The sequence below is a fragment of the Odontomachus brunneus genome, unplaced genomic scaffold (genome assembly GCF_010583005.1).
Source record: "Odontomachus brunneus isolate Ranch 3 - 2012 unplaced genomic scaffold, Obru_v1 Obru_scaffold_183, whole genome shotgun sequence".
Lineage (NCBI taxonomy): Eukaryota > Metazoa > Arthropoda > Insecta > Hymenoptera > Formicidae > Odontomachus > Odontomachus brunneus.
In genome coordinates, this window is record NW_022639633.1 from 295,172 (window position 1) to 321,803 (window position 26,632).

Below are 26,632 nucleotides of genomic sequence, written 5' to 3' on the forward strand. Positions count from 1 at the left end.
AGAGAGAGAGAGAGAGAGAGAGAGAGAGAGAGAGAGAGAGAGAGAGAGAGAGAGAGAGAGAATGTGTGTGGCACTGCTACTGGAGCCTGGAGGACAGTGCGACTCTCGTGCACCAGCCAGCGCCGCCACGAGGTGTGCGGTGCAACCATACTAATCCGCCGATGGATTTATGGTCTTAATCACCGGCGGATTATCTCGGACAGCCGCGCTCTGCTGCCACCGACCGAAACATACGCCTGCCTCTTTGCAGATAACTGTACCCAGCTTCGCGCTCGACCTCTCTTTCCCTCTCTCCCTTCCCTCCCTTCCTCTCTCTCTCTCTCTCTCTCTCTCTCTCTCACTCTCTTTCTTTCTCTCATACTCTCTCTTTCTCTCCTTCTCTCTTTACACACTGGTCTCGTTCGCCTTGCTCCCACTGTCCAGTGCGTCTCTGTCACTTCTCCTCTCCAATATGACGTTTCCGGATCTTCTATCCGGTACTAGGGATTTCTATGACGTTACGCTATACTGAGAAAATGAGCCTTTATGTCGAGAACCAAGGAGAGTACGCTACAATCGTACGCTATATCGTAGCTGTATGCATCTCGATGATATTGGAGATCTCGATTATTATGCGTTAGCCAGTTTTGTACTCAGCTAATGATCTCTGTATGCGCATTCAGAACGTCGCAATTTCGCTGGTGGATTATTGTCGTAACGATGGTCTATGAAAGTTTCCCCAAAGTATAATACCCATTGACATACTTCGGCTTCGTCGTGAGCTGTAGTCTACAGAGGTCTGAGTGAAAGCATAAGCGTCTCTTGAAATACGGCCCTATTATCCTCCCATTATGCCGAAGGGTACAAGTTAAGCTCCGAGCTAACGAAGGTCGCGCAAAAGGACGTCCTTCGCGCCTGAAGTGCACGCGCGAAGGGAGGTTTAAAATGAAGAATGTCTCCATAACGGCGTTACAGTTTGCGAACGAGCAACGCTGTCGGCAGCAGCGACGGCGGCAGCGCCGGCGGCGGTGGTTGCGGCGACGGCGGTACCGCGACGGTCGGGGATCTGCAGCGTTTTGGTACATGGCGTATAGCACCGTGGCGGGAACACCGTACCACGCTGTGTGTGGTTCTATAAATCCACCGGGGCTTACTGGCGCAAAGCCTCCCCTGCGGCCTGCGCGCGGCACTCTCACCTCTTTCCCCGTGTGACCTCCTATCTGTCCGCTCCTCCACTGCCCCCGCGTCCTCCCGCCTTGTCCACGCACACTTTGTCCACGTTTTCGTCTCGCCGTGCCGGCCGTGTTCCGGTCCTCGCCGAGACGCGCGAGCAGGTCGTCCGGGATTTTGAGGAGCGTGTCCATGCCGTTCGCTTGATCCGCTTCGAAGTCTCGGACTTGGAGCGCGCGATCCGTCGTTTGTTCGCGAATCAAGTGGCGGAGACGCGGCCGGGGGATTCATAAAGCGTTTTCGGATTTGCGAACTTTCTCACTCGAGTCTCTTCGCTGTTGGCCGCCACTTCGTCGTAGCGACCCTCCGTTTCGCAACTTTCGGAAGTACTCCCAGGGAGACGTTATTATACCACCTGCTGTGCTCCGGGTCATTATAGTATGTGGTCGAATCGACCGGAACGCGTTTGTATATGAAACTTAGGCTTCTTCTCTTAGGAGCTTAGAACTCTCTCAGCTTAACTGTAGACTTCGTTATATCAAGCAAGTAGAATTTTTGTCTCGCAACCCTTTCTTTACCGTTATAGTAATAGCGCGATATTAGTTTAGGTGTAAGATTTGTCAGAGATTTTTCTTATCTTGATTTTTGTCGAATGGAAACCCTCCAAGAGAAATTCTCCCAATAGAAGCATTGTTTGACTAAATGTTTCAACATGTTTAAAATTACATCGTCCTTGTATTTGTTCCGTGAAAGTCTTTCGCAGACTACATTGATGCTAACAAGGCGTTGGAATATCATCCGAAGTTAACGGATTGTTGTCTTTGTAATCGATATCTTGACGCTTCAATGCGCCCATTGTGGAGGTCTACAACCACTTTATGAATCATGAGCTCAAATTTGGCTTCAATGTTCAATGTTATTTTTATGCTTCTCGTTTTTCTGACAAGACAATTCTCGAAATTGCTAATGTTTCAGAAAGCGGAAACTCGACCATGTTTGACCAGAGTAAAATTGATATGTCAATGACGAAATTATTTTCGAAAAAACTTAAATTTAAACGATGTATGACTTTCATTTCACTAACTTTTAATTTATTACGTATCTACCGATATTTATTTCAATTTATTAGTACATTTAACGACCATGGAAACGAGTTGCTAACCAGAAACACAATTAGTCATTATTGGAATCGTCTTCTTCCGTGGAAATTTACCTTATAAATCGTAATTAAAATATCCGTGATGGTTCTGATAATCAAATTTAACATGTCCGATATAAATTGCAATAATTTCACTTACCCTGACTCGAGCTTCCGTCAAATTCGTCCAAACCGCCAGCTCTTCCCTCGTCGCCATGTCTGGATACCGATTTCTAATGAAGGTCTCCTCTAAATTTTGAAGCTGGCTCGACGTGAAATGCGTCCTTTGTCTCCTCTGTCGTTTATTCTTCTTGCCATCCTTGTCGTCATTGTCATTGACCCCGACCACCCCTCCGGGAGAAACGACACCGCCACCAGCACCCAATTCATGTTTCACTTCTATGGGTGTTCGTACATCTGAAAAGTGTTAAGGTATCATATCCTCGATGAAACCATTCAAGACGTCTTGAGCAAGACCGATCGTAAATTGAGGAGTCTTCTGAAGAAACAATTTAATTCCGAGGAAGCGGTAACAAGAGGAAATATCAATTAAAGAGAGATGAAGGAGAAGTTTAGATAGCCACAAAAAATAAAAAGTTTTTACGAATTTTTTAAAAAAGAAATTGATAAAGATATCAACATAGAATTTCGGCTATGCTATTCATCATTGTTTTAAGTGTCAAAAAATTATTGTTATATAAATTCAAAGAAGGTTATATTCAGGTTTTTTATGCTAAGCGTGGTGTCGCTGGACACAAACTGGTGAACAACATTATAATTCGTGTAATGATTTGAAAAAATAGTGTCAGAAAATTTAAAAACTATATTAAATTTGCTAGAGGATGAACTTTTGGTATATGCAGGAAGTCGGAATTCAATAAAAATTTCGACGACTTTCGAACTTGCAAGTCATTTTCCCTCTCTTTTCCTTTTATTTAATACCGTGGGAAGAATACTAATTTTGAAGATTTAACAAAGGACTTAGGCTTATTCTCCAATAAACTTAAAACAGTTCAAAAATTTTCTTGTCTCATTTATTTCAGATTCATATAGTTGTAATGTCGTTTACTAATTAAAGGCATCTGCCGACACCACGCTTAATGTATAAAACCTGGATGAAATTTTCATTCTTTAAAAATAATTTGTTATACTTAAAATAATGATAAATAGTATGATCAAAATTTCATATATCGATATCTTTGGAAAAATATATCTATTGCTTTGAAAAAATTCGTAGAAATCTATTTCTCAGTTATCTAAATCGGAATCTTCTCTTAAGAGAAAAAATTTCGATCGAGATGATTTCTGTTTGAGTTACCGATGTGCAAAATTATACTTTATGCATGTATTTTTTATCTATGTATTTATATCTATCGTGAATATATATATATATATATATATATATATCAGAGATTCGGGGTGCATCAAAGATGCAAGTAGCAATCCGTTGATGTTTACGCTGCTTTCACATCTTTGCGGCGGAAAATGTGACGGACTCACGTTAAGAAACACACAGAATGCCTGGCGCCATCACCATTACAACCATCAAATATTATAAAGGATAAAGTGAAATGCGCGGCCGAAGGTTTGTTGTTAGCCGGGAACATAAGATTCGGAGAGATATTTCAATTTGCGGGGATTTAGACCGCGGGTGAGAACGTTCCGGCTAAGTGCCGAACAAACGTGCAAACAAACGTAGGCGACCTTTTCCGTGCCTCCCATCCGCCGCGCCATCCACCATTCTGCGCATTCGTTCCAGAACTCCGTGCAAACGCAAGAGAGAAAATCGCGTTCTCCCCCGGGCAAAACTCTTCTCTCCCTGCCGCGAACTAAATTTTGATTCGCAAATACGTCTCTCGTTACGGAGTCTAATGTCGAACTTTGAATTACGAGTGATTGTGAATACACGAAATATATCGCGTATATCTCATGCGCTTTGTGTAAAGTGTGTTGGACATACACGTTTCAAAAGTAATAACATTAGTATATCTAACAAGAAAATATCGCCAATATCGACATTAATAGAGTTACCAATTGTTACTAATATAACAATTAGTAACTGACATAAAATATACCAACACAATTATCAACAACTGGTACAAAAGACATCGACAGTTTTAGACATGATAGTACGATGACTCCTCATTTCACGATTTTGTTACGCACATAAAATACAAAGAAGATCGTGTTGTCTCTGTTACTCTTACATAATCGAAACGTACCTTTTCGGATATCTGGCCTGTGAGTGGTATTTGTGCGGTTCCTCGGTTGAGCAGTGGAGAATCCGGATGGTGTCGTGGGGGTCGCTCCCGGTGTGCTGGGGTTACTACCGCCGGGAGTGTGGGCGCCATGACCCGTAGTGTCGAGCCTTGCGAGACCCCCGTTGGTCTCGTCCCTGAAGTCACTCTGCGCCCAGACTGCAAAACACATCACACCCTCTTGCAACGTCGTCTATAGGCGCACAGTAATCCTTATTTATTCTCGACCGAGGCCGATCGTTAATTAGAGCGCCGCCTTTCGCTTTACGCTACGTCATCCCTGCACGATTTCGCGGCATAATAGACGATGCATCGCCTTGTCCGATTCAATCAAAGCGAGATCCATGTGTGTGTGATTAGACAGATACTGATTTATTATATAAATCTTTATATTAAGACTTTATATTATGGCTACTCGCCGCAGCCATATTGATTTATGATCTTAGAAGAGAGCGGGAAAGCATATCCTCAAACTTCCTGCGAAATATGTAGAAATGAAAAGATACGTTCACAAAATGACACTTGCAATCGGTGGAGCAGATCTGTAAAATAGCCTGAATACATTCCTTTTGCTTTAACAATAAATAATCGTATAATTGACAATATGACATATAAACTTTCTTTTTAACTATGTTTTTATCACGTTAATTTTACGATTACTTATTGATTGGACAAGAGGAACATTTTCGAACTATTTCGCGCAACTACTCAATCGATTGCAAATATCATTTTATGGATATATCTTTTTATTTCACAGAAATGTGGAATATTTGTATTTGTATTTTCTCGCTTCTAACATCATTAATAAAAAATTCTTCAGCGAGTATCAAGATGCCTTAACGTTTACAGTCCGGCTTTTTGAACGACTCTTACATTTGAACCAGAGAACTTTTTCGTATATATCAAAGGGTAGATTAGTAAAAATATGAGACTCCTGCCGCGCGCCACTGTAGTGGCTTGTCGGATTGTAAGTGTTACTAAGCTCTCAGATATCCCATCGCGTAGTATAGGAAAAGCTAATAAGAGCTAGTCCAGATCTCTAATAGTGTCAAACGCATGTTCCGACAAATCCCTTGGAGTGTGTATTTGACACTGTTAGAGATTATCCTCCCGAAAATTAAAATTCAAATTTCGTACCAAGATCCGCGGTTTTATCGGGCTTTTATTAGGCCTCCCTGCATTACGTCATAGAAGCCTTAATTTTAATCTTTAAGTAATATTCTGCGCATATACACTTCAGTAAAGCGCTAATTGTGATGTTTTTCTGAGTTATCGCAGAAAATTTTTTTTTTATTATGAACAAATAAAGAGATAATTTCTGCCGTTCTTATCTTCCGCCTTGAACGTCACTGCAACATTTTAATGTCAAGAGACGCCACCTCGGAGAACCTTCAGATTGTAATTCATCCTTTTTTACAATTGAAGATAAACGGCTCACAATGTGGCACTAATAGCACCACATAATTCGCACGAATGGGATGATTAATAAACGCGTGTTACTTCGCCACCCAAGTAAAAGTTATGTCTTGGTGGGGCGTACCGGTCCTCAATCAGCGACTATTTATCTGCCGACGGAAGCAGACGCGACGACGAAAAGGCGAAAAGGGCCCTCCGTTGCTCCTCTTCGCTCTCTTCGACGTATGCCGCTCACGTATACTCATCGTAACACCGTGTGCTTGTGTGCGGCGAAGTCACGAGCAAGCTGAGAAGTTAATCGGCTCGGTCGTTTAGTTTCGTCCCGTTTAGTTATATTTGGTTTCCACGGGGGCGGCAAAGAGGAGGGACGTGGTTCACAATTAGTCGGCGCATAACTCGAGCTGATTTAGTGCCGCGGAGCTTACTACGAACCTCGAAGACGCGCGTGTCACTCCACCTCGATACCGCCAAGTGTGCGCGGCGCACACGTGTTCGGGCGGACGTGTATGTGCGGGGACAGAAGGGACTTTGCGATATATTTCAAAGACGGAGATTTTGAGCACGCTCAACACGGAATTTTCGAATTAGCCAATCCTGCCGAAAGATCGACGACGGTATAAGTTGACAATGAGGAGTCGATTAAGGGTTTCTGCTTCTTGAAGAATTTGAGCACTGACGAGATATTACTAATTGTTTTGGTTTAGATAGCTGAAAAATAAGGTTTTAGGAATTTCTTTTCAAAGAAATAAATAGAAATGTTGATATACGTTTTTGACATACTATTTATCATTGTTTTAAATATAAAAATTATTTGAAATTACTGAAATTCCTTTCAGGTTCTTTTGCGCAAAGCGCTGTACGTCTCTAACTGGTGGACAATATTATAGCTTATGTAAAAGTCTGAAACAAATGGTACAAGAAAATTTATAAAGTGTGTAAAATTTTCTGTAGGATGAACTCATATCTTTTGAAAAATTTGCAAAATTAGAATTTTTCCTTAGGACCTTAAAGAAAAAAAGAAATATAAAGAAAAAATGACTTTTAACTTCAAAGTGATTATATTTTCTTAAACTCCGACTTTTGCATATAACAAAGATCCATCATCCAGTACATTATATAGTACATTATATAGTACATTATATAGTTTTTAAGTTTTTGGGTTCTATTGACTTAGATTATTACATGAACTGCAATGTTGTCTATCTATAAAGTCCCACTATATTGCGTTTAGCACAAAAATCTGGACGATAAAATTTCAAAAATTTTTTAATTAAAAAATAATTTTTTATACTTAAAACAATGATAAGTAGAGCCGGAACTTTGTATTGGATCTTTATTCATTCCTTTAAAAAAAAATTCGTAAAAATCTACTATCCTTTCTGCTGTCTAAACCAAAACCTATCTTTAAAAACTGTCTGGGTAAATTTTCGTAAAGCCAAAGGAGTCCTAAAAGGTCTGGAAATAATTGAAGAAGGACGTCATTATCGACCATTTTTGGTTATCGATATAAATACCTGAATATTTAACGTGTAATGAAATATTAATTTTATAATTTACACCTTAATGTATTTCATCGTTATGCAGACCTATAATGAAGTATGTAGGTATTTTTATGAAACTTGATTTTTCTGCAGTTATCGTTTACGCTGATTTTGCACAAATTTATCGACAAATTTACCGCTAGGTGGTCATTGAATAGCAAAATTTTTTATCACGCCAAATCTTATAAGGCCAACGTTCTTTAGTATCACGTAGTCGTTGACTGTAGTTTTAAAGTTTTTGGGTTCTATTGACTCAGATTATTACACGAACTGCAATGTTGTCTATCTATTAGAGGCGTCCCACTATATTGCGTTTAGCACAAAAACCTGGACGATAAAATTTCAAAAATTTTTAAATTAAAAAATAATTTTTTATACTTAAAACAATGATAAATAGTAGGGGTGGAACTCTGTATTGGATCTTTATTTATGTCTCAAAGTTAAATTCATTTCAAAGTCGAGACTCACACGTGTGTACGAGGAATTCGGATTAATTTTCGTCGGAAATCCAAAAGATTTTGTCACATTGACGGTGTGAAACGACGATAAGAAGCGATAACGAAACAGTTCATAGAGAATTTCTGTCGAGTTACACCCGCGCGGCTATTTCAAGCGCGGAGTTATGACACCCCAGTAGACCACGGGTCGGTGCAGTTTATCACCGCGCCGTTTCCAAGTGTGCTCCACGTTGCGAGTGAATGCGAGATATTTTTTTGGCAACTACTTGCAGAAGACGTACCTGTCGGCGGGCGCGATATTTCGACGCGGATATACGTTACCCGCGGCGTAGATTCACGCGCCGTAATATACATAGTTCGCGCGTTCTAATCGAGGAAGTAGTCGAAGTTGTTGACGGACACGCGCCGAAACGGTGGTTCGCAGTGTCAAATGGCTTCTCAGTTGTCGCTGTCAACTCCTCGTCAGCGAGCTCATCGGGCGAGGGAGGCTCAGCAATAGAGACAGTCCTGCCGACTATTCCAAGTCGCCAGTGCGTTTTGATGGAATCTTTTTTTTTCCACTAAAAATCGCGCGCGAATAACATATTCCCGAAGACTGGCGGATTCCTCCCGGGGGCAACCTGTATTTATAGCTCGGCTATAAATTCGTAGGAAACCACCCTCCCTCCCCGTCACCCCTTACGAGGGGACGTGGCGAAAATCGCTGCACCGCCGTGGAAAATTGATATTGACGAATATCGCGACTTTGCGTCGCGTAAATCAATCCCGTCGCCCGGGTTCCGGGCGATCATGCACGCGCGTGGATTCTCGTCACGCGTTCTCGTTAGAACCGCGCCGTGTATGTTTACACAATCATTACTGTTATTTATCGCTTTGCTAGTAGGGATTGAAGCCAGTGTAATTTCGGTGAGTTCGGATCTCGATCTGCAGCGCGGCCAGCACATAAATTATCTCTGTATTTATTCGCGACGACGCAAACGCGACGATTAGCATAAGGTAAATTTGAAGTGTTTGAGGTAAGAGTGAATTGTGTTCGTATAATATGTAGGGGTTCGACTTCGTACGTGATACGGGTCTCAAAAATTATAAATAGTACGCACAAAAATCCTGTCGATGACAATTAAGCTTACACTGAGAGAAATCGTTCGATAAAAAATTAACAAACGAATATTTCCGATCAAATTCCAATTTAATTTTTATATCCGGATTAGGACATCTGATTAACCCTCGGTTGTCACCTAGGGTTCAGTAGACCCTAACTTTTTTTCTCCGTTCGGTAACTCGGTAATAAAATTTTTAGCTCAAAATATTAAAAATTTTAAAAATTATGATTTTTTTCATAAAACATCAAAAATCCCTGAAACTAGTAATTTCACGAATTTTTTTATATATAAAAAATATATATTTGGACTTCTTGATACAAGTAATATATTCTACAAATATTGAAGTTTCTTTTATATTTTTTTGATGCCATTTATTTGAGAGCAGTGGCACTTTGAAATTTTGTACAGAGTCCATCGAATCCTGTGTGACAAGTTTGTTACGGGGCGCATATGTGACAACCGAGGGTTAAATTTAATCGGATACTTCCGATCATAGCGGTATTTCATCAGATAAACCGACCAAAGAAAATAATTAAATCACGCGATACATTGAGAGAAATTATCCAATAAAAAATTAACAAACGAATATTTCCAATCAAAATACCAATGAGTTTTTGTCCGGTCAGGAAATATCCGATGAGAAATACGTTATAAACACTACACTGATACTACACTGGAAAAAAACGTTTGATAACAACCATCCGAGCCAGATAATGATTATCAGATTATGTTTTAGTGAAATAATTTCAATTAAATGTATAAGGGTGAATATAATTAAGTAATTTGATAAATATTAATAAATAATCTGCGGCCAAAGCTTTATTGCTAAAACTTGGTGGCGCGTATCACCAAATAATTTGTTAAATAAACCATATTGTTTAGTAATACTTGCTACATTATGTGATAAATTTACAAAATAACCAAACATTTTGGTAATAGAAACTATTTTGGTGAAACTATTTAGTAATTATTACTAAATTATTTGGCGTTTTATTATTATTTGGTGTTATATTATTTTATGTCAAACCGCATTTAATTAGTTCAACTAAATAAAAAATTTGTCTTACTAATCATTTTGTAATTATTATTAGATAATTGGTAATTATTACTATATTTGATATTAATTATCGAATATTGTACTCTGAGACGCTCAACTAAATACATTTGTTAACTATTACAAGACTTTTTCAGTGTAGCGCCAATCGACTTTAATTTACTTTTGTTACAAAGTTCTCGTACGTTTACATGAATTTTATAGACGATATGGCAATTAATTGCCGTAGCTTAATTTTTCTTTTCTTCCAAAAATACAACAGGAGTTCTAATACGGGAAACAGACAGTTTAGTTATCAACCATTAGCATTGATTTGCTTTAGCACGTCTGTTACAAAGGTTTTGTATGTTCACAGTGCAGCAGTGCCAAAAATTGAACTCATAGAAATTACATGGATTTCGATCCTGTCGTGGCGTGTTTCCTCGCGGGTGTCGTATAAATACGCGGGCGCGACTCCGGAATTTAGGATTAATTCGCCGGCCGACGAAATGCGAGCGGATGAGCCGCGACGACAGCGGGATTACGCAAGACACAAAGTGTGGCCGCGATTTCGATCGAGACGAAGTGCAGCCGCGTCGCCCCGCGGAGCCGCGCGTGTGGACTGCGTTAGCGTCACTAAAATTTCAGCCAGGCGTCGGGAATGCATTTCGCCGGAACTATTCTTCGAGAAATGCGTTTGATATCGGCGTGTAAATACCGTGCCACGAAGCATTCCCCTAATCTTCGGGCGATCTCCGAGCAAACAGATCGGTTACCTAAACGGTCGCTCGACCCACGAAACACGTGTAAAAGACCTACGAATGGGCATACGGGGATAAGCATGTGTTGAAAACACGACGAGCGATCTGTTTGCCAAGGCAGCTCCCCGCGGAAGGACGAACGCACCAAAACACTGTCGCATTACCGTCGGGCCCTTCTCCGCAAATATGTAAACGGTGCTTTCGAAACGATCGACGGGGGGAGGGGGGAGATATAGTTCCTTACCGAATAACGTCACGCTAGTAATGATCCCCACGAAAATATATAAACAAAGATAAAGACGTAGATTAGGATGTTTGTATTTTTGCTCTTTAATCCTCTATTGCCCAAATTAATTTCTCATGTTTAACAAATTTTTTATGTACATAGGATGTTTAAACCAAAGTATTCAAGGTATTCAGTACATAGGATGTTTAAACCAAAGTATTCAACATATATAAGATGAGATATTTTACTTTTTTATTTTCCAAAATTTATGACTGAAGTTGGACAGTTTGAGAAGTTTGACGTTGGACAGTTACTAGCGTTCCTAATATATTAAAAAAAGGCAGCTATATTGTGACTTTCACGTCACATTGTTCAAAAGAGAAACAACATTCATATTGAAGATAAATAATGATGAAATTGGACTCAGAATCACAGTGGGCACAGAGAGTTAATTTCTTACGATAAATAGATATTTTCAGCATCCTACAATAATGAGTTTAGGGGTTCACTAATGTCTAACGCATTTTTTCGTCAACTTAAAATTGTTGAAAACTTCTGAAAGAAATTCATGCAGCTTTTTTCAACTTTCGACTATTAGATTATGAGACAATTAGAAAAGAAAAATTAGAAATTATTTTTTTATTGTTTTTTGAACAAGAATCTATGAAAAGTTATTTCGTTTAAAAAATCGTAACTTTTGTCATTTTCTTAAAAAAAAGAAATACATTCCGAGTTAAAAAAATAGTTTATTATAGTATGTTCAAGAAAAATCGAATTATTTCGGCATATGAAAATGGTATATTTTTGTGTAAGAAAATAAGGCTAAAAGAAATAGAAAAAAGAATATTTTTACGTATCATATAAAAGTAAGAAAAGAAATGAGAAGCAGAAAAAACATAAGATATCGGAAAAGAATCATACAAAAATTCACAAAAACGTTAACTATTCCCGTGTATATCCAATTTAACGATTTCGTCAAAATTGAAAAATTCTTCATTAGTTATATACATTAAAATAATTCTTGAAACATTTTTGAATTATATTGTAATCCTCACAATGTGAGGAAATAAACAACTGTTAGTTGTAGATTGCTGTTTATTTCATTAAACAATGCTGCTAACCCATGCAAATAAAATAGTGGAATATCATGTGTATATTATATGTAAATATGTATTATTTCAACATAATTATTTATAATAAGTTATTTCAACAAAATAATATAATAGTAAATTATACATTCAAAAGGAGATATTTGCGTTTTAAAAATTGCAAAAAACTAATAAATTCTGTGAAAATGTATAAAATAAATATGTCTTAAATATGTAACAAAGTATATTTTTTACTTTTTTGTGGAATTATGTGTTAAATATAAATGAAATACAACTATAATTCGATAATACCTAATCACTACATTAAATTAAAAAATATAAAAAAATACGTCAAAATTAGCGAAAAGCGTAAACTTTAACCTTCTTGGGACAAGGGTTAGAGTTGGAATTTTGGACCAAAATTTTTAATTTTGAGTTTTTAGACCAGGCATCACCAGAAAATGCCTGGGGAGCAAAGATTTTAGATACTTTGGTTTTTCCGGAACACCTTAATGCCCAAATACGAATGACCTTCCTGTTTACTTTAAGGATTAAGATTTCAGTCCTTTAAAATCTTCAGAGTTTGATTAAACACGAAGATTTCAGATCCTCGGTCTATTTACCGTGGAGGCATTTGAATGTTCATCGAGAGATACGAGTTCGCGCTCCATATTTCGATGAGGATAATGTATACCGACGAAATCTCCTGCACCATTGCTTGTATATTATTTCAAGATTAGGAGTTAGTCACATAATCTGCACCGTAATCCGACCAACACTGCCGAAACGGCCTACTCACCGAGTAAAATTTATAGTCCACTATTTCTCACGCTTCAATGTATCGTGAACGGATACACGCGCGTGAAATTTTGTGTCGCTGACGATCACCGAATTGTTATTACAGTTTTCTTGCTTTTTTGTTTATCGCGATAATTAGTGAATATGGTACGGTTTTTCCGAACAACCAACGTTTCGTTTGAATGTTTCGCTCCAGTCAATTCAAATCCAGTTTAAATTTAAATCCTTGATAAAGTCGAGTTGCCTGGAGGTTGTACAAAACTATACTCTGTGAATTTACAGAAAACATCCTGACTAGAAATTTACCCCATGGTCGCTGGTCAAGTTCATCAGTTACCTGCACGGAAAAAAAGTTTACTACCGTAACTAATTATAATTTGCTGAAAATATATTTGTTATTCTAACTAAAAATTTTTACTGTTGCTAATGTTGCTATTATACATCGGTTCCATAGCTAAATATATGTTTATTGGCAACTATATTTTTAGATATCCATACACTGAGAGTAATTAATAAACGGATAAAAAATTAGTAAACGGATATTTCCGATCAAAGTACTGATAAATTTTTGTATCCGATCAGGAAACATTCGATGAGAAATATCAATTCATAATTTTTTGATCGGTTTGATGAGATGCCATTATAATTGGAAGTATTCGATTAAATTTAATCGGATATTCTGATCGGATATAAAAATTCATTGGTATTTTGGAAATATCCGTTTGTTAATTTTTTAACAGACAATTTCTTTTAGTGTACGTTAGAACATACACAAGATTTGGTTATCACACGCAGATTCTTACTAATGCAGCTAACTTTTCTTCTCGTGTAGTTGGTACAAGATGATGTTATCGACTCCTAATTATTAATAAAGTCTTAATTATCGATAATCCTTATTATTAATAATGTTCTGATGTCAGACTGCATTACATAACTTATCAGGAGCCGATAACATCATTTCTCACAAACCAAATAACTCTCTGATTGAGATAGATTATAAACATATTATTTATTTAGATTAATATCATCGGATCAATTGCTGATCGGAGTACTTGCGACAAACGATACAAGGTGAATATTGCATTTTTTCATATTTGTCGAGTCCGAGAAGCCGGGGAGATTAAGCGCGGAATTATCAGTTTGCCGAACAGTGCCCAACAGTCTTGAGTTCCGAACTTTCCGACGTAACTCGACTCGAAAGCAGAGGACGGAACTCGAATACGGTTCGGCCGCTCTATTTCAGAAATATTTGCGCACACCTGATAATGATAAATATAAAGCGCGCACGTGTGGAACGTGGGCGCAATGATTTTCCGGGTTGTCGTTCGTGGATACACTTTCTTACGTAGCGCGCACGTTCCCACGAGATCCCCTGCGGAGTTCTCGGAGGCTTAAGATGTCGTATCGTTTGACGGCTGTGTGTTGCCCGCCGACGGCCACCATGGATTCGTGGTAGAGTTACCGCGATACAGGAGAGGATCCCGAGAGGGCGGAATGTGGCCCCGACACTCTCCACCCCATCCTGTCAAACACGTTCGACACCCCTCCGATCCACGATCCCGTTCGCGCGCTCCAACATTTCGTTTGGAGCGCGTCGTTTTTCCAGGAGAGAGAAAGAGAAAGGGGGGGGGGAGAGAGAGAGAGAGAGATCATATATTGATTCCTCTCGACCCGAAAACGTCGAAACAATATGGACCTTTCTTCCATCCGACGCAACTGAGAGCTCCTTCGGACGTTGAGCGTCTGTCAAAGATGTCACGCATGAATTTCGGCTGTAACACGAAGCATGGGTGAAATATCGAAAATGACGAGTGTCTGTGATAAATGTAACCAGAAAACGTATTAACGGCATGAATAATTATCTCGTATGCAATCGCGACGTCGTCGTGGTGATATTGTTGAGCTAAATTTTGACGGAACATTATCATGAAATATAAGTGACCAGTCCAATTGGTCAGAAGTATATTGGCTATGTGCTTTGTTTATATATCTACCGTGAGGGAAACAATGGAGACAAAATCGCAAAAGTGTTTCTTTCAGAATGTATATATTTTTCCTTGAATTTTATTAAAAGTAGAATATTGTAGTTAAAAAATAGAAATAATTGATTTAGCAGTAGCCAAGTTTATTTGCGAGTGTTTCAACGAATTTTATATTAATATCCTTTGTTGCGAGTGAATAAACTTAAGTGACGTGTTATATTATTTAGAATGAAGTTTCCAGCAAATATATAGTGTGATGTATACACTGTTTCAAGTAATAACAGTAATTTTCTTTCATAAAATGCTTAAAATGTTTAAAATATGGACGGACGAGGTAATGTTGGCCGCTGTTTAAGCGTCGACAGAACTGTGGAGACCTCTTTCGCGGAGACCACGGAACTAGTCACCCCGGAATCAGAATATTTTATATGTGGTTTTAGGTCTGTTTTTTTCAGCTGCACTGCTGCACTGGTGCAATAAGTTAGAATGAGACGAATATATTTTATTTCACTTTAGCTTATTGCACCAGTGTAGCAGTGCAGCTGAAAAGAACAGCCATTTCTTATCTCGAGTCGCTGGCCAACTTGACCAGGGCAAGATAGAATGCCACATCGCAGCATGTTTATATTTCAGTTATTACAGAACAAAATATGCTGTTTAAAGGATTTTGCTAACATAAAACACAGAGGAGGGTCTCATCAAGTTTGTCTCTATCACAGTTTGTACAGTCAATCACAACAACAATTAGTTGTCTGAGAAGTTGTGGCTATGAAATTTTGAAGGATATGCCACTTAGCACGGATCTCTTTTACCGCAACAATCAAACTTCTTCTTGGAAAAATGCTGCTAATTAAGATCTTCTCGTGGAAACACGAGAAGCGAGAAGGTGTTTTGACGAATTCTTTCGCACGAAGTGTCGCCTTGCATCGGCCTTCGCATGTGTTTTCACACACAGAAGGAGAGATCGAAATTCGTCCGTGAAAGTGTACGGCAGACGAGAGGGGATAGCAACCACAACACAGTCAAGCGGACGGAATAAAGAAAGGCGTGTTAGGACGACAGTGAGGAGGACGGGAAGGACGGGAGGGGGGCGAGGGAGGCGAGGGGGAGAGTAACTAGAGGGACGACGAGACAGGTTGTAACTCACAAATTTATTACTTTTCCCCGCGCTTCGAGTTATTTTATGCCAAAGACAAACCGGGCCTGTCCTACAAGCGAGGGGGAAACGACGAAACGGGAACGAATATCTCAGCTGCCTCGTCGCGCGTTTTTACGCCCGTGGGATATATTAGTGGATCGCTAATCCGCACGGATTTTACGGGGCGACTGTGCATGCGAGAGCGTCGTCGTCGTTGTCGTTGTCGCCGTCGTCGACGACAACGACGAAGACGAAGACGGCGGCGGCAATGCCGACGGCGACGGCTACAACGGGTAAAGCCGCGTACCGTTTTCATACCATCCCATTTAGCCCCATCGACTCGCTCGTCTCGATCCCATGACCTCGGCCACGCTCGAGTTTGCGTTCAGGCTAAGTCGACTTACGCCCTTTCGTTGATATCGCGATGTTACAGTGAACTCTCTGTCGGCCGACGCTCGGCTCGACGCTCGCTATCGAGAACTTCTGGATAAACGGGATGATTCGGGACCCGCGTGAAAATCGTCTGAAGTAATACGTAATCGTTGTTGCGAAAACGCTGCGACGCGATGTCGCAAGATTAGTGGGTGTTAATCAAATTTGATATTTCGCTAAGGCCTCTCAAATATTTTTATATTGATATATGACATGTCAATATAATAAAATTAATGAAAGAGCAGGCCGACCAGCGAAGAGACGCGTTATGTTGCCAAATATGTTCCCGCAACGGTAAGCGCTGATAATTATACATCGATCGCAAAATGTTCGAAAATTATATGAACTTTATCGCAATGATCAAACTTATAAACATCCTCATATGCAGTCCAACATCCATAAATGTTACTCACTGAAATCTGATCTTATCCTCATTTTTTCCTGTTTTCTTTTTGTTTTCATCTATATATCGCGTATTATACCAAAGGAATAACTTTTCACAATAGACTCTTGTCAATAGATTCCTTTGTCAATAGTCAATAGATGAATAAAATATTATTCGGTGTAATACATGTAATGTGGAAGTAAATAATTAAACGATTATCTTTTAGAAATTTTGGTTGTCAGTGAAAAATAATGCGATTACTACTTGTCGATACTTCACGCTGTAAAAATGATCAAAATCATCAGTTGTATGATTTGCGTTCTTATATATTTAATTCCCGTGCAATTGAAATAATAACTACTGCGACTTTCCTATGTAATATGTTAATAAAGTAAAAAAAGAAACTATATGGTGAAAATTCACAATTCTGATTCGTATCGTGCTTCAATTTAATGTGGTCGGCGCAATTGAAAATTGATATTTACCTGTAATGCACGCGAGTAAATAATGCAGTTTCGTTAATTTTTCGTTATACGCGCGAACGTAATCCGGCAGTGATAACTGCACACCGGCGTGTTAAGCCGTGGAAACTATAAAAGCCGCGGATTATGATTTAGGCCACTGTAGTCCGATCTCCGATACAAAATTAACAGCGCGCTGTTATTTCGACGCTGCTTTCATCGTCCGCAAGTTTTACCCGCGCGGCAATAAAGCCCGCGTCAATATACGCAGCGTCGATCAAGAGATATTTGGCGAATTGACAGTCGGCTGCTATTAATTTATTGCCGTAATCAAACGAGAGTATCCATCACTGAAATAATTTATTTTCTCCGTGACGTTCATAGCGCATACGCGTATGAGCAGCGATTTTCACATTATACAGGTACATGCATTTTTTATATAAAGAATAGAACAGTTGTTTTCGTCACGAATAAAATTCAAATATTAATCGAACGCCGACATATAAATATTTTTTTATATCTATTCTGCTATTCTCTTTTATGTGTGTAAGCATCGAGATAGTTAAATATTATCAAAAACAGAAAGATAACCGATTAAAATCAAATACTTGATTCATCCCAGACAGCACAATCTACTAAAAAATGTCTTAAACACGTCTTATTTCTTTTAAACATCTTCTTTTGGATGTTTTTAATCTTTTAGTAATTTATGCTGTCTGGCTTGTTTCTCTCTTCAAGTAAGATTCAGTAAAAATGAAGCAAAATTTCAATGAAATTTTAATGAAAATTTTAATCGGCACTCAGAAATTTGATTTGTATTAAGTGTATGTTGCATAAATATGCATATACAAGGAAAATTTTCTTAAAATGTGAAAAAAATCCACCTAGACAATTGAAGATATATAAAAGCACATAAGTTAGTAAATTCATATTTGATAGTTTATATAACGGGAAATTATATTTTCATGTGTGTAACTAGAGAAAACGCATTGTAGTTTTTCACATGTGAGGTTATTAATATATTTTCCGAGGTTTTGATATTCGCCGACGGTCAATGAGAAGGCAATACGTGAGCGTGAATAAGTGACACGTGGTGCAAAATTTGTGGGTGTTTAGCGGACCGTAGCGTGACATAATTTGGCGACAAAGAGGGTTATGAGGGTTAGCAAAATATGCGTCTCGCGCAGCTGCGAAGCTCTTGAAAAGTCACACGATGTCAATCGTCGGCATTCTCTTATGCTCTCTTTGTATTCTTATTTGCCCTTAAAATTCCTTACTGACGTTGAAGTCGAATGTCATATCACGTTTCGTAGTAAAATTAGTCAAGTACAAACAGAAATATATTCTTTAATTAAATCAATTCGAAATAATCTCAAATTAATTCTGTGTAAATAAATTCGCAGTTGCTGGTTTAATTAATTCGCCGCGCTTATATTTTCTTGAATATTTCTTGCGTCAAAGTAACTTCAACATTTTTTCCATTAGCATTAATTGAAAATCTCGATCACGCACAATGCATCTACATATTCGTGCATCATGACTATTTCATAAAGGTGTTAACTTTATTTAGAAGCAAATGTGTCATTAGGTTTGTTCTTTTTAGCTGAACTGTTTGAATTGGTGCAATAAGTTAGTGTGAGACAAATATATTTTGTTTCACTCTAACTTAGTGCACCAGTCTGCATCAATTCAGGCAGTTCAGCTAAAAAGAACAGACCTATTGGCAACTCCTCATACTATATGAGACAAATTACTTTCCGAAACATATTGATATGTATACATGAATATATATCAGCACTGCAATTCGAGATACAGTTCTCCTCAATTGAGATTCGTCTTGGAAAATAATTTCTAATCGCTTTTAACTTTCACGAGAATGTTTTCATGTGACACTTCTCTTGCTTTCGGAAAGTAATCTTATATAATATAGGGAGCTGTTAATGTCGCAGTTACTTCTAGACGACGTTGCTACTTTTTCGGAATAATCAACGGTCATGATGCACGACTATGCAGATGCATTGTGCGTGGTCGAGTCTTTCGATTGATGCTAGTGAAAATAATGTTAATAAAGCTATTACGGCGCAGTGTGTACTTCTGCATTTTCTTCCCCACGAAGTGTGAAGCGCGAGTCTTCTTTTTGACAGACGCGTGTTTTTCCGAATCTACGTGTTCTGAGAAAACCAAAATGTGTCACGTATACAGGAGGGCGTCTTTTCTCAAATGACGGACGAGCGCAGCCGTGAGTCCAATAATTACTAAAGCGAGCGATCCCCGTAAGAGGAAGAACGTCGGGGTGACGTCAGGGGTTGAGGTACGACAGCGTGGTGAGAGCACCTGCGGGCCCAGCCTGCTCAAGCAAGAGAAAGTCCTAGTCCGCCGTTAGGTCTCCCAACCCGCCCCTAATCTCCTAATCCTTAGCTTCCTTAGGAAGTCGTTTATTAGTCAACCGCAACCGGGCGCTATGCGTCACTGTAGCAAAGTATTTTGTGTCCGGAGTCTTAAAATCGCTCCGCCTATAAATACGTAAAGACACTTGTGCACGGCGCGTCACGTCAATGGACGTCGTTCAACGAGACGTATTGTTGGAAGATATGCACGAGAAATGCAAACGGAAGTCCTAACACAGTCCTTCTAATTTTAATAATATGAGTCATTCCTTTAAAGGGTTGCCAAAGTGAATGATAAAAATATCGATAACGTAAAGGTGAAAACGTTATACTGGATAAAGCATTGACACGATCACACTACTTTCTTTGTATTTCTCGTAAGTGTATATAAGTATAGATTTTATATAAATATGCCGCTTTGTTTTACTATGTTGGGAAAACATAATCACGTATATGCAGAAATCTTTCTGCAAACTTTCTGTATATTTCCAAGTTTCAAAATGCAGTTGTGAAAATATAGCAATGTTCTTCGAATTTTTGTCTGAACGGAATAAATTCGTTATGTGCAAGCTACAGAACTTTTATATCAGGTAAATATTTACGCTAACTGAGAGAGCTCAAGATGTCATTTAAAAATTTTTTTAAATTTTATTATTTTTGTCGCGTACTGAACAACGCTCTAATTAATTAATTTTTGTTTCTTTTTATTGTTTAAAAATTTTTCTAATTCTGTATAACTGATACGACGTAAACTTTGCCAAAAAAATTAGTATTTTGTTTGTAAAGTTCCAAATATGGTTTCACCTTAATTCTAATTTATGGTATTACCTCAATTTTTATTTATTTCTAATAAATATTGATAACGATCGAAACCGTATCTATTTTAATAACTTTTGGCGATGAAATTTTTCAGCATACTTTGGAATATTTGTCTCTCTAATTTTGACATATGATTGTGGGAAGGATTATTTTAGAATATTTTTATCGGATGTTCTTTTTTTTGACGTAGAAAAAAATTCACGAGGATCACTCGAACGATTAGTTTGTTTGTCTGACGCGGAAATGTCAGAGAAGATTAGGGTTGTACGGATGGGGTTCATCTTCGACCGTTTATCAAGCAATTTGTATAGTTTCATTTTGACGTTGGCCAAGCACATGGAACCAATGAGTAATCCGAGAATGGGCGTCTCTCTCGTTCTCTGGATACGTGATGAGGGTATTTCCGAAAATTGTGCCGAGCGAAAGTGGCCCCGCGAGCTCAGACTGCCTGGCGCTTTCGAGAGCCCGTGTAGGATTTGAGAATTTGAGAAGACTACGAGGCTAAACGATCGGAAATGGATATCCCATTGCAATGAGAAATTATGAATTTAGCCTGACGTAATTTCCCTTCCCACGGAAGAATCTCGAGAAGTCGTTTCATCTTTCTGAAAAACTGTTCTCTCAAGATATAACTTGAAATCTTCCGACAGCCACAATTCCATCGCGTTTCTACGAAATCTGGAAAATACGCAACGCTGTTAATGCTAAAAACGATATATAATGCCGACAGAAGCACAAAAATAAACGACACGAAGAGAATTTTATAGTAAAAATTACTATAGAATTTTATAACCGAGAAACAGATCGACATGTAGTAATTCACTGTCGTTTCTTCACTTCATATGTGTTGTTTACCCGTTAATTTTTGTCCTTTCTTTTTCTTTCATTTGCCCTTTTACTCTCGATATAGAAAAAAATTCACGAGGATCGCTCGAACGATTAGTTTGTCCGACGCAAAAACATCAGAGGAGATTAGGGTTGTACGAATAGGGTTTGTCATCTTCGACCGTTTGTCAAGCGATTTGTTTCGTTTTGATGACGACCAAGCACATGGAACCAATGAGTAATCCGAGAATGGGCGTCTTTCTCTCTCGTTCTCTGAACGCGTGATGAAAGTATTTCGGAAAATTATGCCGAGCGAAAGTGACCCCGTGATTTCATATATGCTATTTGTATAATATTGTGGGAACTAAAATGTGTACTATTAAAAAAATTATTAGATTCTTAACGAAATTTGGCATGTTTCCAGCGAAATTTACTATGTTCCTAGGAAAAAACAAACTTTACTGTCGGCGTATTCCTATACTACTGATAACAGTAAATTTGAAAAGAAATTATATAAAAAAAAGAAAAAGGAACTATAATATTCTGCCCGCGCACGATATGAAAAATGCTTTCGCACTTTACAAAGTAATTGCAATATAAAAGCATATTTCGACGTACTGTGATATCATTCCAAGATATAACGCATTGCACCTGTCGCAAAGGTCATGACATTTCTTACGCATTCCGCCGGCCGTCGCTCGGTTCTCACACATCGGCACGCACAGAAATGTCGTCGGCGAAACAACCCTCGAAAATGAGCCTACCCTAGCCAGAGGCGGTCGGAACCCACTGAGTACACAAAACCTTATTGTTGAGGTAGACAGGGACCTGCCTTACCGCAGCAGCTGAGATAATGGGACGGAAATCAGTTCATTTCTATGTTGATCCCACCAGTTCGGTCCCCGACGCGCTTAAAGGATCGCCACGATTGGCTGGCTGATCGAGAAAATCGAGCCGGAACATCAGCGTGGAACATCATCGAACGGCTCAATCCGTCGATCTCGGAGAGGATCCAGAGAAAAAGCAATCACACGGAATATAACGGGATAAGTCCACTAATTGTCCCGTTATGCATACAAAAATTGCAATCCTTTACTATCTAAATTTTTTGGAACGGAATCTTACTCAAAACAAGCAGAAAATGGCAGTATCTCTGCTACTATCGCTTCATTTGAAGCGATAGCGAAAATATTACTACTTGAAATTGCAAGAATGAATATTTCAAGCTTAGAGCGAATTCTGGCTCCATATAAGCGAATATTTCGATCGATTACGTCCGCGGTTAGATTAAGTTACATTCACACTTCAATTTCAGGTGAAAATATTCAGATCCGTATCAATAGTCGTTATTTGAAACTTGTCCCACGTGAGATACTCAGATTTGAATTTAGAGTTAGACTTGAGTTTTGTATTTAAAACATATGTATAATACGATATTACACCTGTAATCGCGCGATTTAATTGAAAAACTCACATTCAGCTTTAAATTCAAATCTGAGTACTTCACCTGAGGCAAGTTTCAAGTAACGACTATTAATACGGGCCTTAGAGTGTAAAATTTATTTTATATGATTGAAAAATCACTCTAATTTGAGTGATTCAGTGAAAATTCACTCTATATACTTTTCGAGTAATATTTCACTTCAAGAAATTTAGAGAGCACTGTGCAAATTTTCGCGAGTATACTCCAAGCGTACAATATTTCTTGCGCATATATGATATTATATTTCATACCTAAACGCAATATACACACAGAAAAAATGAGTATCCACTTGAAACTAATAGCCATTATTTCATACACAAACAATAATATATGATTTTATTAGAATTTTAAAGTGTTAAATTTCAACAATGTTATAACTTTATTCGAATATTATAATAATCTCATAAGAAGTACAATATGATTATTTTGATAAAGTTATTTTCTCCCAACTTCTTAAAAGATCATTAAGTTTAATATTTTGTGCTTTCTATTTATGAAAATTATTTTCGAATAATAAGAATATACGAGTATTTGTCTTTGGTGAATCATATAAAATGTATTCAAGTAACTTATCTTCGTTTAACGTTGTGTAATCTCATTTTAACATTTACGTGTCAGAAGTAAAGATATTTTCGAAACAAGAAAATCCTTGTTTCTCCTGTGCATGCACGCGCGCACACATACACGCAATAGACCGACCATTGTCATATAGTATTTCAGGTGTAAGCCAAGAATGCGATTCGATAACACGCCGATTTGAGAGCGATATATCGTTGTTCGCGCGAACATGCAGGAATACCATCGGCCGAAGTTTCGTTCGAAATCGTCGTGCGGCAAAAGTTTATCCCGCATGCAGAAATCTCGATTCGCGGGAGTCGCACGACTAGTGGGATGGCGGTCCAATTCCGCGGTCTAAACGTCTATAAGTTTTGCGGCGAGGAGATTTTTGCGGACGCACATCCCCTGGGGAGACTAGAGGCTAGCCGAGCAATTTGTCAACACCATTAGACCGAGGCAGGGGCACCAAGGGTTGACTTCGGCGCATCTGCTAGCCCGATCGCAAGGCCGCGCGATAATAAAGGGGTAGTTAATGACTAACGGGGGCCAAGCAAGCGATCTCGGACCGTATGCCGTTCTGTTGACAAAATATCGGGCCTCTCCCGTCGGTCGAGTAGTAACAGATTTTCCGTGGGATTCTCCTCGGCCGAATTTTCGCTCGCAATCTCGCCCCGATCGACGCGTCCGCCGCTCTATTCCCGCGTCCATGTTTTCATTAGAGGGCGGCGTTGCTTTTATCGCGGTCGACGCTGGCATTAATTTCCATCGACGCGCCGATATTAATAGAGCTCGTGTAATCCGCCCGCGATATTAATGACAATAATATGTGGGGTAGCGCTCGCGATAGAAATTTTAATTCGTTCACAACCGCCTCGTATTTGTTAGTGTCGTACCTGTTGACCGATCAGGCGCGACGGCAAATAATGCGCAACATGAGGACGAGCCAGCTCGGAAAAGTATAATAATGGGATCGTCGGGCGAGGAAAGTCATTAAGTGATGCGCGCATTCGCGTCAATGAGCTACGAGTTTTTCGCCCCTCGTGATTTGTTAGTCAAACAATGATCCTGAATCTCAAAATATTATATTTTGTTTCGTTTTTTATAAGTGCACTTTAGGCCTATATTATTCTCGCTAAAAGCGCTAAATATTTTCGAATGAAAACCCGCTCAAATAGTAGTGACAACCGAGTCATACAAATTTGACTTATACATTTTTCATTCATACACAGTAAATCCCTCACTTTGAATCGTCTAATGAATATCTCCATCCGAAATCGAACAGCGAATTTGATGTACTCATTCGTAGGAGGAACAAACCCATTCTAATCGACTTTATTATTGAAACATTCGCGTACGAATTAAGAATCCACTTAAAGTTTGAGTTCAACATTCACTTTTGCGACTTAAGTTGATAATATGTTTACTGTGGTTTCAAGTGAATATTTACTCGTTTCAAGTAATATTCGAAGAGTCTTTTCAACATGAAGAGACGAATTATATTGCATTCAGTTGTTTCAGCTGACGTTTCTTGACTACAGAACGAAGTTATTCTAACACACTGTACTGGTTTAAATTAACACCTCTATATGTGCTCCAACATCATATATCGTATCTTACTGTATCTTACCGTAACTTCAAATAAAGAGACAAATTATCACGTTCAGTTGCTGCGGCTAACGTTTCTTCACTATAGGACGAAGTGATTCTAACACACTAAACTGGCAGTTTAAATTAACACACATACGTGCGTTAAGGTGTGTTGTGTTAAATACACTTAATTTTTTGTAGTGAAGAGATGCCAGTCGAAACAACCGAAGGCGGTACATTTCCCCGAACGCGATATCCACGTTATTTTTACACGTGTGAGTCGCGAGGTGTGATCTCATGGTTTACCAACTGGCAAGGAAGTGGATGAAACCTCAGTGCATACAGAAGACGCGAGAAGAACGAAGCCTTTCGTAGGGGTAAGTGTACCTGCGGTCCGTCGGTGGAAGTCGCTGGCGTCGGTCTAGGAGTGAAACTGAAACGGGGATAGGTAGGATGCCATTGGAATAAGATCGGGTTTAGCCGCAGCGTCGAGTTCGAGCCCCGGATAAGTCTGCCTTATCCCGATAAGCCGGTGAGTTAATGAATCACAAAACAGGTGGTGGCGCTGCCAACGGCAGAAGAGGACCGTCTTCGTCGTCGTCTCGATGATCGCTCTATACGTGCGACTGAATTCGCCCGCCGTCGAATAACGTTACTTTACGATGAACATCAAATGCGTCCTCGTCGTCTATCCGATGCGACGGACATCTTCCTCGAGCCTAGTTCGAATCGGGAGTGTTTTTGCAACGCGGACAACATCGAGTGTTTCTGCGCGAACAATATGAATAAATGAAGCTTATTCGGATTTTGGAGTTCTTTATAAGAATAATAACAATGGAGTGCACAAAAGAAAGGGAGAATTGCAACGTGGTGGAAAAATGTTCGCTCCAGATTTCTTGGAGTGAAATTTCACTCGGAAAGTGGAGTGAAATTTCACTCGGAAAGTGAAGTGACCACCGAAAGAAAGTGAAGTGACCGAATTTGAGCGAATTTTCATTCATACAGAGTGAATTTTGCACTCTGAATCGTTGAAAGAGTGAGTGTTTTTACTATAAAATTAAAAGGTGAATCTGGTATATTCCGCTGTCGCAGGAACAATTCAATCTAATCGACTGAGATATTCGCTCATGTGGAGACGGAGAGAAAATCACTACGTTCAGTAGTGAAGAAACGTTAGCCGAAGCAATTGAATGTGGTATGATTCGTCTCTTGATGTTGAAGATGTTGAAGAAACGATATTTTTATATTAAGGGACGATATATGATGTTGGCACACGCGTAGCTTGTTAATTAAAACTGCTAGTATAGTGTGTTAAAAATGGAGACATGTTAACATTATAACATTAAATTTGAGTGATTTGATCTTGTAATTTCTTGGAGAAGATTGCGTCCCGAGGAATGTAGAGAGTTCCTTCTTAAAATAATATGAAGTGATAAGTTCCATGAATAATAAACAACGCGGAATTATGTCAGACGTACTGAAACAGTCAGGCACACTGACAAAAGATATCTAAGAAATAGTAAATATTTACTCGGTAGGCGTGTATATATACATATATATATATATATATATATATATATATATATATATATATATATATATATAT

At 38.8% G+C, this 26,632-nt stretch overlaps 1 protein-coding gene and 1 long non-coding RNA gene across 5 annotated transcripts in view; one reads left to right on the top strand and one right to left on the bottom strand.

The window, feature by feature from the left end:
• The window catches only part of LOC116851637, a 95,474-nt gene that overhangs the window by 34,817 nt on the left and 34,025 nt on the right, over positions 1-26,632 (top strand). The window lies entirely within an intron of this gene.
• The window catches only part of LOC116851634 (pituitary homeobox x), a 166,652-nt gene that overhangs the window by 13,556 nt on the left and 126,464 nt on the right, over positions 1-26,632 (bottom strand). For 3 of the 4 annotated variants that reach the window (XM_032831250.1, XM_032831248.1, XM_032831247.1), the window contains exons 2-3: positions 4,510-4,704; positions 2,448-2,704 (exon numbers count right to left, since the gene is read on the bottom strand). In XM_032831250.1, coding sequence (XP_032687141.1) covers positions 2,448-2,704; positions 4,510-4,704 — 452 coding nt within the window. The remainder of the gene's footprint in view (positions 1-2,447; positions 2,705-4,509; positions 4,705-26,632) is intronic. The other variant, XM_032831249.1, reaches the window with a different exon arrangement.